Here is an 18,057-nt window from a genome sequence, read left to right as displayed (position 1 = left end):
GGTGTGTATTTTTGTGGGTGTGTGTTAGTGTGGGTGTGTATATGTGTGCATTTGAGTGTGTATTTGTGTGAGGGTTTATTTGAGTGTATTTGTGTGGGTGTGTATTTGTGTATGTATTTGTGTGTATGTGTGTGTATTTGTATGTGTATGTGTGTGTATTTGTGCATGTGTGTGTATTTGTGTATGTGTGTGTGTGTGTGTGTGTGTGTGTGTGTGTGTGTTTGCTGTGGTCGTGTGTGTGCAGCTGTGACTGAACTGATCGTGGCCAAACTTTGACGTTTATAAAATAAATAAATCCATTCATTTCATCATCAGGTGATTTGTCACTTTTATTTTCTGTCAAAAGCCTCATGTTCACTGTAAAAACATCCAGGACATTTGGGGTCAGTCTATAAAAAACACACCTGACATGGAAATACTCAGAAGAATACAACCAAAGAATACAGAAGAATACAGAAGAAAACAGTAGAATACAGAAGAAAACAGACGAATACAGAATAGAACAGAATGAGCTGCTACAAAAGCTGAGTTTGAACAAGTGTTTTCATACAGTTAGTGTTTACACAGACGGAAAGAACACAAATACAGCACTGTTTATGTTTATGTTTATCACAAGATGACTGAAGAAGGACTGAGTCTAAAAGAGGTTCATAACTTAAAGCAAATTGGATTTTTTTTAAAGTGGTCATATGAGGTAAATGTTCAGCATCAGAAACGTCCTCAGATCCTTTCAGCATACCGTACTTTCTGGGCTATAAGCTGCACCTGACTATAAGCTGCAGGTGTCCACGTTGTCACATGACATATTTACAGAGAGATGGTAAACAGAAAGATTATTTAAATATTTATTTTATTTTATTTTATTTTTTTTAACCCGCCACAACTTTATTTTTTAATTGTAGCTTATGCTTAACAAGTGACCAGTAACAATTTCAAGTTTACACATATTGTCATACATTCCTTGCTACTACACATACATAGAGGGAGGGGTTCATATAAACAAAAGTGCACAGGGACGAGACTTAAAGTGGCAGATTGACACACGACAGTGGGACAGAACAGACATAAGATAAATGGACAGACAAATGATGATGTTGCTCTTATAGATACTAAAGTCGATCACATGTATTGCATTGTTGTAAGTGTGGTGGGTGTGTGTGTGTGTGTGTATATTTATGTTAATGATGAGTGGGAGTAAGGTGTGGAAGTTGAATATTGAGATAGAAAAGTGGGTGTTTGGGGGGGGGGGGGTTAACTGCTTTTTTCCAAACAGTGCCTGTAACATGGCAGTAAAACGGCAGGAACATGGCTGGTTCAAAAACCCAGAAAAGTCACTGATCTGTATCTTCATCTTCCTTCTGCTCATTAAACCACTGCAGTCGTCTTCTTCAGTGTCGGAGCTGAACAGCCTCAAAGGCTCCGTCACACACCTTCTACGTCTCTCCTCCTTTGTTGCTCAATGGCACTTATGTGTTGCAGCTCTATTTCCTTCTTAGGAAATCTTCCTCTTCCTTCTCATCGATTGGTTTTAACTTAAAAGCTGCAAAATATGCATTTCTTTGTGTGTTTTCCATGACGAGGGTTTGTGCATGACACTCAAAATGATTGTTAAAGTTAAGCTTCAAACTTCTCCTCTTCATCACCTCTTCCACCAGTCTGTCTCACTTTTGTGCTTCCTGCTAGAGCGCCCCCTGGTGGCCGTTAGCCCGTATAAATCTATACTCGAGCTGCATCGTTGTATAAGCCGCAGGGTTCAAAACGAGAAAAAAGTAGCAGCTTATAGTCCGGAAAGTACGGCATTTGAAACCGACTGGAACAGACGGAAACATCAGTTTAGAGTTCACCCAATCAAAGCTCAGATACAGTCGGCTGCATCGATCCTGCGCCATGGTTCAGTAGACAAGTACTAGTACTAACTAGTACTAACCAGTAGTAGTTAGAACTAGTGCTGGTTAGTACTAGTTAGTACTAATACTAACTTTTACTAACCAGTACTAGTTAGTACTTGTACTGGTTAGTACTAGTTAGTACTAGTTAGTACTAGTACTAACTAGTACTAACCAGTACTAGTTAGTACTAGTTCATAGAGAAGCTTGTACACTTTCTTGGGAAATGACAAAACTTATATATTTATATTTGGTCTTGATTTGGGCCGACAGGAGCCATGGTTCTGTGTGTTCGGTTCCTGCAGCTTTAAATATGTTTTAAACCAGTGTCTACGTCCGCAGTACTGAGGTAGGAAATATGGGCGTTTCTATTTCCACAGAGCCAATCAGATGTCCTCATTTGTCCTGTTCCAATCAGCAGTAAGGACATGTTGTCCCAGATCCAGTCATGGACACTGTTCCATGAAGTCCTTGTCCTCTTGTGTCCACAGTCCTGTGTTCATATATGTAGTATCCCCCCCCTTGTATCCACAGTACTGTGCTCATATATGGACATTCAGTCTGGATCAGATCAGATCCAGGTCACATATGGAAGTGGTCTGGATCAGATCAGATCCAGGTCACATATGGACTCATTTACCTACAGTTTGAACGGAGCCTTACGACATGTCATGTGACCAGACCTGGGACTGCTGTCAGTGTTTCCACCTGGAATGGGACGTTCTCTACCCACATACTGTACGTACCCCAGGTAAGTGGTAACCATGGAAACCATTAGTACCTCATGTGACCCCTCTTTAAAAAAATCCTGTGGTTTAAACCAGTGCCTGTCATGAACTCACTCATCTGAGATGAAGTGGACCACGTAGAGGCGGACGTAGCCCTGGTCCCACACGTACAGGTGTCTGTCTCTGGGGCTGTAGGACAACATGGACAGGACCCCCCCCGGAGGCCTCAGGTCAAAGGTCACGTTGACCGGTTTACTCTTCAGCAGGTCAAAAGCGAACGACACCCTGGCGTCTTTAGTGTCGGTGACGTACAGGACACCGCAGGCGATGAAGGCGTTCCCCGCCTTGGTCCGGGGGTAGGTGGTGTTGATGAGGGCGGAGATGGAGAAGGTCATCTGGTCCAACTGCGCCACCACAATGCTGTCATCCACGCTGGACGCAAAGATCAACCACAGGCCGTTCTCGTCGGCCGCCAGTTTGAAATAGGTCTTGGAGTTGTGGAGCAGGTAGGCCAGGTTATGGAAGAGAGCGTTGTCCACAGGAAGAGTGTGGAGACGCTGAGTGTCCAAGTCCAACCTGTGGACGGACAGACGGAGCCAGTTTAGAGGACAACCGACCAAAACAGGACACACCAAGGTTAGAAGAGTTTTGGATTTTTCATTGTACAGGGTGTCCCATAAGTCTCCATACATAGGAAAAATTAACGTTTCTTGACATAAACCATTTTTATTTATATAATATGCTCTATATGACTGCCATTTTGTCGGGAACACATTTCAATGCGTGTCCTCCACTGCTGAAGAACTATAAAGAAGAAATATGAAGAAATACATGTTAGAACCATGGAATGTATTATGTCTCCTATGTATGGAGACTTATGGGACACCCTGTAGTTTAGTTTTATTTAGTTTGGACTTTTTTCTCTAATTCAGTTAGCTTTAATTCATTTTTAGAGCAGGTTTGATAGTTTTTATTAGTTTTAGTCTTTTTTTCTAAATGCTTAGTTTTAGTATTAATTTTAGTTTTGTCGTATCTTTTCTCTTCTTCTCAGTTGTATTCAAATAAATCCCAGACAGGACTCTGCTGCTTTCTCTTTTTTTGTACCAAACCGATGTTGACAAAGATGAAAACAAAGGGAATTTTGTCCATAATTTTTATCCGTTTTATTTAGTTTTGACTTTTTTTTTTCTCTAATTCAGTTTTAGTTTCTGTTTAAAGCAGGTTTGCTAGTTTCTATTAGTTTTCGTTATTTTCTTTTTTTTCCCCCCTTTTTTTCCTTTTTTTTTTCTTTTTTTTCTTCTAGGTCCAGGTCAAGGTTCTAATAGTTTTGGATTTTTCATTCTAGTTTAGTTTTATTTAGTTTTGACTTTTTTTTCTCTAATTCAGTTAGTTTTAATTAGTTTTTAGAGCAGGTTTGCTAGTTTTTATTAGTTTTCTTTTTCTTCTAAATGTTTAGTTTTAGTTTAGTTTTAGTATTAATTTTAGTTTTGTCGTATCTTTTCTCTTCTTCTCCGCCGTATTCAAATAAATCCCAGACAGGACTCTGCTGCTTTCTCCCAACTTTAGTCTCCATGTTTCCAGGTAGAGTGGGGACCAGAAGACGACTGGAAACTACAAGTGACGGACCGTCAAGTGTTGTATGGTGCCGCTAGCTAAAATTGCTAGAGCGAAATAAATCGATTTCATATCAATCCGACATTGACAAAGACGAAAATGAAGGGAATTTTATCCATAATTTTTCTCTGTTGAAGTTAGTTTTGTAAACACACAATACAGTTTCAGTTATGTATCGTTTTTTTCTTTTAATTATAGTTTTTATTTATTTCAGTTAACGAAAAAAAATTTTCAATTCTAGTTTTTGTCTTTTCGTTAATGATAATAACCTTGGTGAGGATGCCTCCAGAACACCTCCCTGGAGAGGGGTTTAAGGCATGTCCATCTGGGAGAAGACCTCAGGGCCGATGCATATAATGTGTTTTATATTATATGATTAGAAACAATGAACTATGATAGACAATGTATTTCATGTATAAAGGCTTGGACATGTGTAATGTTTTGGAGCTATTTTGTGGACCGTGGGGGTGAATTTGGGGTGGTGGTGGTGGAGTTGAATTCACTGTCTTCACTGGGGTTCACTTATGTCATATTAAACGCACAGACATGTAAACACAGGTCCGCTTGTGGAATGTTCCGTTACCTGCCGATGCTGGAGGTGCCGGCGATGTGGTAGTAGAAGGACCCGTTGTGGACGGTCTGACCGCAGCCCTGGTAGAACCTCCGAACATCGACGGGTTCACTGACATTCAGCTGGAGGGAGGCCAGGCTCTTATACTGTTTGACCACACGACCTGGAGAACCCAAGCGCATCAGCCTCTGAGTCCAAACCCAACAGAACCAACGGGGGACGGAACCACGTGACCCACCCACCTACCAGAGAAGTGCTCCGCCACCCAGATCCGCTCCTCGTTCAACCGAGCCGTGTCCTTCATCCACGTTCCGAACGTACTCTCCATCTTGGACACATTCCGGGGATTGATCAGAGACTTAATCAGACACTCTGAAAGGAAACGGAACAGTGGAGTTACAGTCCAAGGTCACATATGGAACAGAAGAAGTGGAGTCAGAGTCCGTCACAGTCCAACATCACATATGGAACAGGAACAGTGGAGTCACAGTCCAAGGTCACATATGGAACATAAAAAGTGGAGTCAGAGTCCGTCACAGTCCAAGGTCACATATGGAACAGAAGAAGTGGAGTCAGAGTCCATCATAGTCCAACATCACATATGGAACAGGAACAGTGGAGTCACAGTCCAACGTCACATATGGAACATAAAAAGTGGAGTCAGAGTCCGTCACAGTCCAAGGTCACATATGGAACAGAAGAAGTGGAGTCAGAGTCCGTCACAGTCCAAGGTCACATATGGAACAGAAGAAGTGGAGTCAGAGTCCGTCACAGTCCAACGTCACATATGGAACAGAAGAAGTGGAGTCAGAGTCCATCATAGTCCAACATCACTTATGGAACAGGAACAGTGGAGTCACAGTCCAAGGTCACATATGGAACATAAAAAGTGGAGTCAGAGTCCGTCACAGTCCAAGGTCACATATGGAACAGAAGAAGTGGAGTCAGAGTCCATCATAGTCCAACGTCACTTATGGAACAGGAACAGTGGAGTCACAGTCCAAGGTCACATATGGAACATAAAAAGTGGAGTCAGAGTCCATCACAGTCCAAGGTCACATATGGAACAGAAGAAGTGGAGTCAGAGTCCGTCACAGTCCAACGTCACATATGGAACAGAAGAAGTGGAGTCAGAGTCCGTCACAGTCCAAGGTCACATATGGAACAGAAGAAGTGGAGTCAGAGTCCGTCACAGTCCAAGGTCACATATGGAACAGAAGAAGTGGAGTCAGAGTCCGTCACAGTCCAAGGTCACATATGGAACAGAAGAAGTGGAGTCAGAGTCCGTCACAGTCCAAGGTCACATATGGAACAGAAGAAGTGGAGTCAGAGTCCGTCACAGTCCAACGTCACATATGGAACAGAAGAAGTGGAGTCACAGTCCGTCACAGTCCAACGTCACATATGGAACAGGAACAGTGGAGTCAGAGTCCGTCACAGTCCAACGTCACATATGGAACAGAAGAAGTGGAGTCAGAGTCCGTCACAGTCCAAGGTCACAAATGGAACATAAAAAGTGGAGTCAGAGTCCGTCACAGTCCAAGGTCACATATGGAACAGAAGAAGTGGAGTCAGAGTCCGTCACAGTCCAACGTCACATATGGAACAGAAGAAGTGGAGTCAGAGTCCGTCACAGTCCAAGGTCACATATGGAACAGAAGAAGTGGAGTCAGAGTCCATCATAGTCCAACGTCACTTATGGAACAGGAACAGTGGAGTCACAGTCCAAGGTCACATATGGAACATAAAAAGTGGAGTCAGAGTCTGTCACAGTCCAACGTCACATATGGAACAGAAGAAGTGGAGTCAGAGTCCGTCACAGTCCAAGGTCACATATGGAACAGAAGAAGAGGAGTCAGAGTCCGTCACAGTCCAAGGTCACATATGGAACAGAAGAAGTGGAGTCAGAGTCTGTCACAGTCCAACGTCACATATGGAACAGAAGAAGTGGAGTCACAGTCCGTCACAGTCCAACGTCACATATGGAACAGGAACAGTGGAGTCAGAGTCCGTCACAGTCCAAGGTCACATATGGAACATAAAAAGTGGAGTCAGAGTCCGTCACAGTCCAAGGTCACATATGGAACAGAAGAAGTGGAGTCAGAGTCTGTCACAGTCCAAGGTCACATATGGAACATAAAAAGTGGAGTCAGAGTCCGTCACAGTCCAAGGTCACATATGGAACAGAAGAAGTGGAGTCAGAGTCCGTCACAGTCCAACGTCACATATGGAACAGAAGAAGTGGAGTCAGAGTCCGTCACAGTCCAAGGTCACATATGGAACATAAAAAGTGGAGTCAGAGTCCATCACAGTCCAAGGTCACATATGGAACAGAAGAAGTGGAGTCAGAGTCCGTCACAGTCCAACGTCACATATGGAACAGAAGAAGTGGAGTCAGAGTCCGTCACAGTCCAAGGTCACATATGGAACAGAAGAAGTGGAGTCAGAGTCCGTCACAGTCCAAGGTCACATATGGAACAGAAGAAGTGGAGTCAGAGTCCGTCACAGTCCAACGTCACATATGGAACAGAAGAAGTGGAGTCAGAGTCCGTCACAGTCCAAGGTCACATATGGAACAGAAGAAGTGGAGTCAGAGTCCGTCACAGTCCAACGTCACATATGGAACAGAAGAAGTGGAGTCACAGTCCGTCACAGTCCAACGTCACATATGGAACAGGAACAGTGGAGTCAGAGTCCGTCACAGTCCAACGTCACATATGGAACAGAAGAAGTGGAGTCAGAGTCCGTCACAGTCCAAGGTCACAAATGGAACATAAAAAGTGGAGTCAGAGTCCGTCACAGTCCAAGGTCACATATGGAACAGAAGAAGTGGAGTCAGAGTCCGTCACAGTCCAACGTCACATATGGAACAGAAGTGGAGTCAGAGTCCGTCACAGTCCAAGGTCACATATGGAACAGAAGAAGTGGAGTCAGAGTCCATCATAGTCCAACGTCACTTATGGAACAGGAACAGTGGAGTCACAGTCCAAGGTCACATATGGAACATAAAAAGTGGAGTCAGAGTCTGTCACAGTCCAACGTCACATATGGAACAGAAGAAGTGGAGTCAGAGTCCGTCACAGTCCAAGGTCACATATGGAACAGAAGAAGAGGAGTCAGAGTCCGTCACAGTCCAAGGTCACATATGGAACAGAAGAAGTGGAGTCAGAGTCTGTCACAGTCCAACGTCACATATGGAACAGAAGAAGTGGAGTCACAGTCCGTCACAGTCCAACGTCACATATGGAACAGGAACAGTGGAGTCAGAGTCCGTCACAGTCCAAGGTCACATATGGAACATAAAAAGTGGAGTCAGAGTCCGTCACAGTCCAAGGTCACATATGGAACAGAAGAAGTGGAGTCAGAGTCTGTCACAGTCCAAGGTCACATATGGAACATAAAAAGTGGAGTCAGAGTCCGTCACAGTCCAAGGTCACATATGGAACAGAAGAAGTGGAGTCAGAGTCCGTCACAGTCCAACGTCACATATGGAACAGAAGAAGTGGAGTCAGAGTCCGTCACAGTCCAAGGTCACATATGGAACATAAAAAGTGGAGTCAGAGTCCGTCACAGTCCAAGGTCACATATGGAACAGAAGAAGTGGAGTCAGAGTCCGTCACAGTCCAACGTCACATATGGAACAGAAGAAGTGGAGTCAGAGTCCGTCACAGTCCAAGGTCACATATGGAACGGAAGAAGTGGAGTCAGAGTCCGTCACAGTCCAAGGTCACATATGGAACAGAAGAAGTGGAGTCAGAGTCCGTCACAGTCCAACGTCACATATGGAACAGAAGAAGTGGAGTCACAGTCCGTCACAGTCCAACGTCACATATGGAACAGGAACAGTGGAGTCAGAGTCCGTCACAGTCCAAGGTCACATATGGAACGGAAGAAGTGGAGTCAGAGTCCGTCACAGTCCAACGTCACATATGGAACAGAAGAAGTGGAGTCAGAGTCTGTCACAGTCCAAGGTCACATATGGAACAGGAACAGTGGAGTCAGAGTCCGTCACAGTCCAAGGTCACATATGGAACAGAAGAAGTGGAGTCAGAGTCCGTCACAGTCCAACGTCACATATGGAACAGGAACAGTGGAGTCACAGTCCAAGGTCACATATGGAACAGAAGAAGTGGAGTCACAGTCCGTCACAGTCCAACGTCACATATGGAACAGGAACAGTGGAGTCACAGTCCAAGGTCACATATGGAACATAAAAAGTGGAGTCAGAGTCCGTCACAGTCCAACATCACATATGGAACAGAAGAAGTGGAGTCACAGTCCAAGGTCACATATGGAACAGAAGAAGTGGAGTCAGAGTCCGTCACAGTCCAACGTCACATATGGAACAGAAGAAGTGGAGTCACAGTCCGTCACAGTCCAACGTCACATATGGAACAGGTACCGCTCTTCTTCACTGGCTTCTCCTGGACTTTCAGAAGTGTCTTTGCAGATAATGTGTCATCATTTGGAACAGCGTGGAATGGACCTGTTAGAGAACATTTAATACATCATACTGTAATAATAATTTTTAAAAAAAATACTGTAATGATCAAAGAAATAATAAATACTGTAATAATAAATATATAAATAAATACTGTAATAATAAAACATAATAATACTGTAATGATCAAAGAAATAATAAATAAATATTGTAATAATAAATAAATACCGTAATAGTAATTTTTAAAAATACTGTAATGATCAAAGAAATGATAACTAAATACTGTAATAATAAATAAATAAATACTGTAATAATAAAAAATGTGATAAATACTATAATAATTAAAAAATACTAATACTGTAATGATCAAAGAAATAATAAATAAGTACTGTAATAATAAATAAATTTCATTTATTTCATTCGTTTGTTTATTTCGAGCATTTAAAAAATACAAGCAAATTCAAAATTCCAAAAAAACATCCCAGAGGGCGCAAGCACGGGAGGGCACAATGTTGTGGGTGTGTTAGCGACTACTGTTGTACATCATGACATTCTTTTTTTTTATTTTATTCATTTATTTTTTTAAATTAATTTTTATTAGTATTTATTCATTTTATTTTATTTTATTTGTATTATTATTAGTAGTAGTATTTTTTTTTTTTACATCAGAACATTCTAAATCACTCAGTACAAACCCGTCGTCCTCCACATACAGGTCCGTCACATTACTTTTAGAATTACATACCACATCAGACCTCCATAAAGTCCACACTCTATTGTGGGATGGGATGCAGACTAGGATCCAATCCCAGTTCACCCCTTGGCCCCTCCCCCTTGCACTTGCCCCTCCCCCTTTAAACCCAGTTCTAAGTGCAAGTGGTGTAAACCAAGGTTCTAATAGTTTTGGATTTTTCATTATAGTTCAGTTTTAGTTAATTTTGGACTTTTTTTTCTCTAATTCCATTAGTTTTAATTTGTTTTTTAGAGCAGGTTTGCTAGTTTTTGTTAGTTTTCATTTTTTTCTAAATGCTTAGTTTTAGTATTAATTTTAGTTTTGTCGTATCTTTTCTCTTCTTCTTCATCGTATTCAAATAAATCCCAGACAGGACTCTGCTGCTTTCTCCCAACTTTAGTCTCCATGTTTCCAGGTAGAGTGGGGACCAGAAGACAACTGGAAACCACAAGTGATGGATCGTCAAGTGTCGTATGGTGCCAGCAGATAAAATTGCTAGAGCAAAATAAATCAATTTCGTATCAATCCGACACTGACAAAGACGAAAACGAAGGGGATTTTTTCCATAATTTTTATTTGTTTTAGTTAATTTTGGAAACACACAATACAGTTTCAGTTAGTTATGGTTTTTCTCTTTTAACTATAGTTTTTATTTATTTCAGTTAACAAAAATGTTTTTTCAATTATAGTTTTGGTCATTTCGTTAATTTTCGTTAACGATAATACCCTTGGTACACTCCACAAATCTGTAGAATTTAATCTAAAAATGTCATCGAACATCTAATCTGGCAGTTTTTTGTTTTTATTTTTTTAAATTTATTTTTATTATTTTATTTTTATTATTTTTATTTATTTATTTATTTATTTTTACCCACAAGTTTCTTCTTCGTCTTCACTTGTAACGTACATCAACATCCATTTTTTTTAAATTCACCTGACTCTAGTTGCGAAAAAAGCTCTTTCCATTGAAGTTTTGCGTGATATACCATTTGGGCTACGTCCGAAAAACCACCTCTTGCCAGCGCAAAAACTTTTTATTGAAAAATGAGAGTTTTGGCGAAAACGAAGGGAATTTTATCCATAATTTGTATACGTTTTAGTTAGTTTTATAAACATACAATACAGTTTCAGTTATGTTTTTTTTTCTTTTAATTATAGTTTTTATTTATTTCAGTTATCGAAAATGTTTTTTCAATTCTAGTTTTCGTCATTTCGTTAGTTTTCGTTAACGATAATAACCTTGGTGTATTCATTCCTCTCTGAAATGGTCCAACCCTTCCAGATCTGTTCTGTCATCATCAGTGTTTACCTCCATCTGACCCATGAGTGCAACTGAATTATGGGGAATTTTTCAGACCCCTGTGTTAAGAATGTGGTCCTGAAAAATCTACGTTTGGAGGGTCAAACAGCCCTTCCCCCTTAGCCCCTCCCCTCCGACTCACGAGAATTGGGACACCCCTACCCCTTCACCTGAACACGCAAAATGGAGGGGGAGGAGCCAAGAGGTGAAATGGGATTGGGCCTTAATGCAGTGGTCTGATTATTCATCATCAATAATCAAAAATTAATGCAACTATGGACGGAAAAAATATAATGACCCTTAATGTGACACGACGTCAGTATTCTGTGTAGAAACAGATGTGACAGTGAATGCCTCCTGGAATCAGAACCAAAGGGGGTGGAGTCAAATATGACATGTGGGGTTTTTTTTCTTTTTTTTTGCAGTGTATATTTCTGTTTTGTCTTTTATACCTTTTACATTCTCAGCTCAAACATACAGACTTTTCCAATTATCGTTATTCCTGTGTATTATTTTTCTTTTTTTTGCCTCTGCTGGACATTCAAACATGCCTCCTGCTCGTCTGGACTCGTCTTCCTCTACATCTGTGAAACGCTGACCTGTTGGGCAGTTGTTCATGGACTTATGTCTGTTTTTAAGTCCATATTTAACCCTGGTCAATAACAAGGTTATTATTGTTAAGGAAAACTAACGGAATGACGAAAACTAGAATTGAAAAAACAATTTTGTTAACTGAAATAAATAAAAACTATAATTAAAAGAAAAAAACATAACTAACTGAAACTATTGTGTCTTTACAAAACTAATGAAAATGGATGAAAATTATGGATAAAATTCCCTTCATTTTCATCTTTGTCAATGTCAGATTGATACAAAAGCGATTTATTTCACTCTAGCAATTTTAGCTAGCCGCACCATACGACACTTGACAGTCCGTCACTTGTGGTTTCCAGTCGTCTTCTGGTTCCCACTCTACCTGGAAACATGGAGAGTAAGTTGGGAGAAAGCAGCAGAGTCCTGTCTGGGATTTATTTGAATACGACGGAGAAGAAGAGAAAAGATACGACAAAACTGAAATTAATACTAAAACTAAACTAAAACTAAGCATTTAGAAAAAAAGAAAACTAATAAAAACTAGCAAACCTGCTCTAAAAATGAATTAAAACAAACTGAGTTAGAGAAAAAAAAAGTCAAAACTAATTAAAACTAAATTATAATGAAAAATCCAAAACTATTAGAACCTTGACCTGGAACTAGAGAAAAAAAAAGAAGAAAAAAAAGGGGAAAAAATTGAAAAAAAAAAAAAAAAGAAAATAATGAAAACTAATAAAAACTATCAAACCTGCTCTAAAAACAAAGTAAAATGAACTGAATTAGAGAAAAAAAGTCCAAACTAACTAAAACTAAACTAGAATGAAAAACCCTAAATTATTAGAACCCCGATCAGTACAGGTCCTCTTCCCTTGGTCTTACCAGCAGCCTGCAGATGGGCTCTGTGGTGCCTTATTCTGGGGGGACCCTGAGGGCCTGGAGGTCCTGGGGGGCCCTCTGGACCCGGTGGTCCTGGTGGTCCAGGTGGTCCTAGAAGAGGGGAACAGACATGTCATTGACTGAACAAGCCCTGTTTTGTCTGAGATGAGCTGAAGCTTCACTGACCTTCAACCATGACGTCGTTGGATGGTTGACCTGGGTCTCCAGGTGGACCAGGGACACCTGGTTCTCCTCTGACACCTGGTTCTCCTTTCTCACCTGGTGGTCCTACAGAAGACGTTGTGAACAACGAGTATTAAGACAAGAATGAAATCTGTGTTCATGAGGTGGAGGTCTGTTTCCTGTTGTGGGCGTCGACTTTCTGTGCAGCGAAGTGGGAGGAGACAGAACGTTCTCAGACGTTCTCTGACTCATTCAGTCGAAGCCACAAACATGAAGAATGTTTGAAGGAAACAGGAGTCAGAGGTTTGAGTTGAAGAGCTTTTACACTGAGTTTAAATAAGGGCTGTCAAACTGAGTTTAGTTCAGGAACCACATTCAGCCCAACATGATCTAAAACAATAATAATAATAATAATGACTCATATATTTTTATTTTATTTAACCTTTATTTAACCAGGAAAACCTCGTTGAGATTAAAAATCTCTTTTCCAAGAGTGTCCTGGCCAAGACGGGCAGCAGTACAGTAAATAGTTACAGACGCAAACTTTCATACATAAAATAAAAACAATAATACAAACAATAATAATAATAATAATGACGATGATGATAATAATAGTAATAATAATAATATGGTCCAGATTAGAACCTTTAGTGGGCCAGTTTTGGTCCACAGACCACATGTTTGACTCCCGTGGTTTAAATAGAAGACACTGAATGCAGTTTGATGTGATGGATGGCAGTCAAATGCACATGTCTGCTGGAGTTGATGCTTTTGTGTCTTTGTGCAGATGTGAAGTGCCTTTAATGCTTTCGGATGCTCTGTCCTCAGGACGTCCTGAACGCTTGGACGCTTACATCAGACCAGTGGGCCTTCACAAAAACGCAAACCACGTCCTGGGGGCGTTCAGTAAGTAATGGATAAAAGCCCAATAGAGAGCCTTCTTACCTTTCTTTCCTCTTTTCCCATCAGCCCCAGGTGGTCCAGGCGGTCCATTCAGTCCAGGGCTTCCATCAGTCCCATTGTGTCCTGGTGGACCGTCTGCTCCGGGCTGACCTGCACAAACACCCACACAGCAGACGTAACGGCTCTGAACCCACCAACCAACCAACACCAAGGACCAAAACCCACCAACCAACACCAAGGACCTAAACCAACCCACAGCCCCAACACCATGGACATTTAGAATGAAACAGGCCTTTACCCAGTGGGCCAGGTGGTCCAGGGGGTCCAGGTGGGCCAGGCGGTCCAGGTGGTCCTGCAACAGAAGACAGAAAACCATGGGTACAAACATCTGTCTGTTTTGTAACTGATGGAAGGGTGGATAAAACACTGACGTACCGGAGATGCAGACGCCTCTGCTGCTGTTACAGATGTCGACCAGAAGTTTGATCTGAAGAAAAACAGAGGGAACGTCAACATCGGAAACAGCACCGACACCATTTAGTCCAAAAGTGTAGGACAGAAGATACTGTTTCTGTTTTTGTTTCCATTCAGGCCATGTTTAACCTGCTCTAGCTGAGGTTTCAACATCAAATGGACTGTGAGACGTTTCCTTCTAAATTAGACGTGACCTTCCACTTCTTCTGTCTTAACCCTTGGTGTTCTCCATGAAATAGTGGACGTTACAGGGTTAAAAAGTTTAAATTTCACATTAATGCTGAAATTAACTCATCAAACAAATATAAGTAAAAAAAAAAAAACAGCGGTGCCGTCGGTGAACGTGATCTTCATAACAGTCCACCGGACCAACACCAGCTGGTCCTGATCCATCATGCCCGACACAGACCGGTAAAAGCACAGTCGTGTTCTCACCGAGGTTATTATCGTTAACAAAACTAACGAAATGATGAAAACTACAATAGAAAAAACATTTTCGTTAACTGAAATAAATAAAAACTATAATTAAAAGAAAAAAACATAACTAACTGAAACTGTATTGTGTGTTTACAAAACTAACTAAAAAGGATAAAAATTATGGATAAAATTCCCTTTTTCATCTTTGTCAATGTCGGATTGATACAAAATCGATTTATTTCGCTCTAGCAATTTTAGCTAGCGGCACCATACGACACTTGAGGGTCCGTCACTTGTGGTTTCCAGTCGTCTTCTGGTCCCCACTCTACCTGGAAACATGGAGACTAAAGTTGGGAGAAAGCAACAGAGTCCTGTCTGGGATTTATTTGAATACGATGGAAAAGAAGAGAAAAGATCAAGGTTCTAAAAGTTTTAGATTTTTCATTCAAGTTTAGTTTTATTTAGTTTTGACTTTTTTCTCTAATTCAGTTTGTTTTAATTCATTTTTAGAGCAGGTTTGCTAGTTTTTATTAGTTTTCATTTTTTTTCTAAATGCTTAGTTTTAGTTTAGTTTTAGTATTAGTTTTAGTTTTGTCGTATCTTTTCTCTTCTTCTCCGTTGTATTCAAATAAATCCCAGACAGGACTCTGCTGCTTTCTCCCAACTTTGGTCTCCATGTTTCCAGGTAGAGTGGGGACCAGAAGACGACTGGAAACCACAAGTGACGGACCGTTAAATATCATATGATGCCGCTAGCTAAAATTGCTTGAGGGAAATAAATCAATTTCATATCAATCCGATATTGACAAAGAGGAAAACAGAGGGAATTTTATTCATAATTTTTATTCGTTTTAGTTAGTTTTGTAAGCACACAATACAATTTCAGTTACTTACTGTTTTTTTTCTTTTAATTATAGTTTTTATTTATTTCAGTTCACAAAAATGTTTTTTCAATTCTAGTTTTCGTCATTTAGTTAGTTTTTGTTAACAATAATAACCTTGGAAAAGATACGACAAAACTAAAATTAACACTAAAACTAAACTAAAACTAAACATTTAGAAACAAAAAGAAAACTAATAAGAACTAGCAAACCTGCTCTAAAAACAAATTCAAACTGAATTAGAGAAAAAAAAAGTCCAAACTTAGTAAAACTAAACTATAATGACAAATCCAAAACTATTAGAACCTCGGTTCTCACCGGTACCATGGAGTAGGTCATCATCGTCATCATGTCGTCGTGAACGTGCGTCTTGTGGAAGCTGCGCTGCTGTTTCTGCTTCTGTTGGGTTCTCCGCTTGTTCTCCGCCTCGTCTCCCACCTCCTGGCTCACCTCCTGCTCCTGGACCTCCTGCTGAAGCTCCTTTTCCTGCTGATCACTCCTCTTGTTCCTGGAGTACTGGTCCTGGTTCCGGTCCCGGTTCTTCAGATGGGCCATTCCTCCTTGGGGCACCTCCTGGAGGAACTCCACCACCGAGCTCTGTTCCACCTCCGTCAGCCTGGTCTCCGTCTGTTCCAGCCAGGCTCGCTGCTGGTTCTGCTGGACCAGGAGAACCAGGAGGCCCATGGAGTTGAGCAGAACCATGACGCAGGTCCCGTACAGAACCAGGCGCTGGAACAGGCTCATACTGGGGGTCGGGATCCACATGGTTATCACTTGACTTCCTCTTTTCTGAGGGTCGCCTGCGGACATTTGGATGGACACGAGGATGGAATGTCAGAGGAAAAGATGAAAAAGACGAAAAGATGAAAAGACAAAGGTCCGATCTGGGAATTCAAGTCCAGTCTGGTCTGAGCAGGTACAGATTTGAGCTCCAGCTGGGTGGTATGTGTGAAGGCAGACTGGAAAATACAGCTGCTGTTCAGAGAAGAGGGTAGTGTGTGTGTGTGTGTGTGTGTGTGTGTGTGTGTGTGTGTGTGTGTGTGTGCGCGCATGCGCATGTGTGTGTGTGTGTCTTTGTAGTAGTGGGCATTACACACACAATCTTCTGGCCTTATCTGTGAAGAAACCCCCGCCTGTTCGGTAACCTGATTTACATTCAGCATAAGCCCATTGTACTGCAGCGCCGTGGGCAGACTGGACTGACATCACACATATGCACACACGCACACACACATGCACACATACACACACACACACACACATGCACACACACACGCACACACACACACACACGCATATGAGTCAAACACACACAAAGGCATTCAGCAACATAAGACGTCAAAAACCAAATGTGACATTCAGTGAAATACATGAGCCAAGCAGCTGAAGGTTCTCCTGGTCTGGCTTCATGTGGTCTAGGTCCAGGTCCCAGCTGAAGATTTGTTGAGCCGCATTATGTAATAAATTCCCATTATGTCATAAAAGTTCAAAATGTTATAAGAATGTCACGTCATCTTGTAATAAAGCCACATTATGTAATAAACTGACGCATTTTGTAATAAACTACGTCAACGCATTATATAGTAATTTTTTTCACATTATGTAGTAAGTGATTACAATTTGAGAAATTTATTACAAAATGCACTTGACACATTTTTGTTTTTTAAAAAAATGTAATAACATGGTTCATTATGTAATAACAATCCAAATTAATATAATTTCAGAGCAATTTAGAAGAAATTAGTCACAGTAGCTACAGGTAATGTAATCAGAACTTTAACCACAGTTTAAAGATGAAAATAAAAATGTGTTAAGTGCATTTCGTAATAAATTTCTCAAATTGTAATAACTTACTACATAATACAAAAAAATTTACTACATAATGCATTGAGGTAGTTTATTACAAAATGCATCAGTTTATTACATAATGCAGCTTTATTACAAGATGACGTGACATTCTTATTACATTTTGAACTTTTATTACATAATGGGAATTTATTACTTAATGCAGCTCAACAAGGTTCTCCTGGTTGGGCTTCATGTGATCCAGGTCCAGGTCCCAGCTGAAGGTTCTCCTGGTTGGGCTTCATGTGATCCAGGTCCAGGTCCCAGCTGAAGGTTCTCCTGGTTGGGCTTCATGCGGTCCAGATCCAGGTCCCAGCTGAAGGTTCTCCTGGTTGGGCTTCATGTGATCCAGGTCCAGGTCCCAGCTGAAGGTTCTCCTGGTTGGGCTTCATGTGATCCAGGTCCAGGTCCCAGCTGAAGGTTCTCCTGGTTGGGCTTCATGTGATCCAGGTCCAGGTCCCAGCTGAAGGTTCTCCTGGTTGGGCTTCATGTGATCCAGGTCCAGGTCCCAGCTGAAGGTTCTCCTGGTTGGGCTTCATGCGGTCCAGATCCAGGTCCCAGCTGAAGGTTCTCCTGGTTGGGCTTCATGTGATCCAGGTCCAGGTCCCAGC

At 41.2% G+C, this 18,057-nt stretch overlaps 1 protein-coding gene across 2 annotated transcripts; it reads right to left on the bottom strand.

Annotated features, from left to right (window-relative positions):
• Positions 1 to 2,109: 2,109 nt before the first annotated feature.
• gldn (gliomedin) lies at positions 2,110 to 16,516 on the bottom strand. 2 transcript variants are annotated; one of them, XM_030130914.1, is made up of 10 exons: positions 15,920 to 16,516; positions 14,265 to 14,316; positions 14,128 to 14,181; positions 13,872 to 13,979; positions 12,930 to 13,031; positions 12,747 to 12,854; positions 9,202 to 9,285; positions 5,046 to 5,171; positions 4,812 to 4,962; positions 2,110 to 3,190 (listed from the first exon to the last, which is right to left on the bottom strand). In XM_030130914.1, the coding sequence occupies exons 1-10, from the start codon at positions 16,409 to 16,411 to the stop codon at positions 2,725 to 2,727; spliced, it is 1,743 nt and encodes a 580-aa protein (XP_029986774.1). In that variant the 5' UTR covers positions 16,412 to 16,516; the 3' UTR covers positions 2,110 to 2,724. The 2 variants fall into 2 exon arrangements, with proteins under 2 accessions (XP_029986774.1, XP_029986775.1); XM_030130915.1 differs by having other exon boundaries at positions 14,128 to 14,176; positions 14,269 to 14,316.
• Positions 16,517 to 18,057: the final 1,541 nt, after the last annotated feature.

The sequence above is a fragment of the Sphaeramia orbicularis genome, chromosome 3, assembly GCF_902148855.1.
Source record: "Sphaeramia orbicularis chromosome 3, fSphaOr1.1, whole genome shotgun sequence".
Classification (NCBI taxonomy): Eukaryota; Metazoa; Chordata; class Actinopteri; order Kurtiformes; family Apogonidae; genus Sphaeramia; species Sphaeramia orbicularis.
Note: the sequence above shows the minus strand (reverse complement) of the source record. Positions and strands in the feature narration are given on the sequence as shown.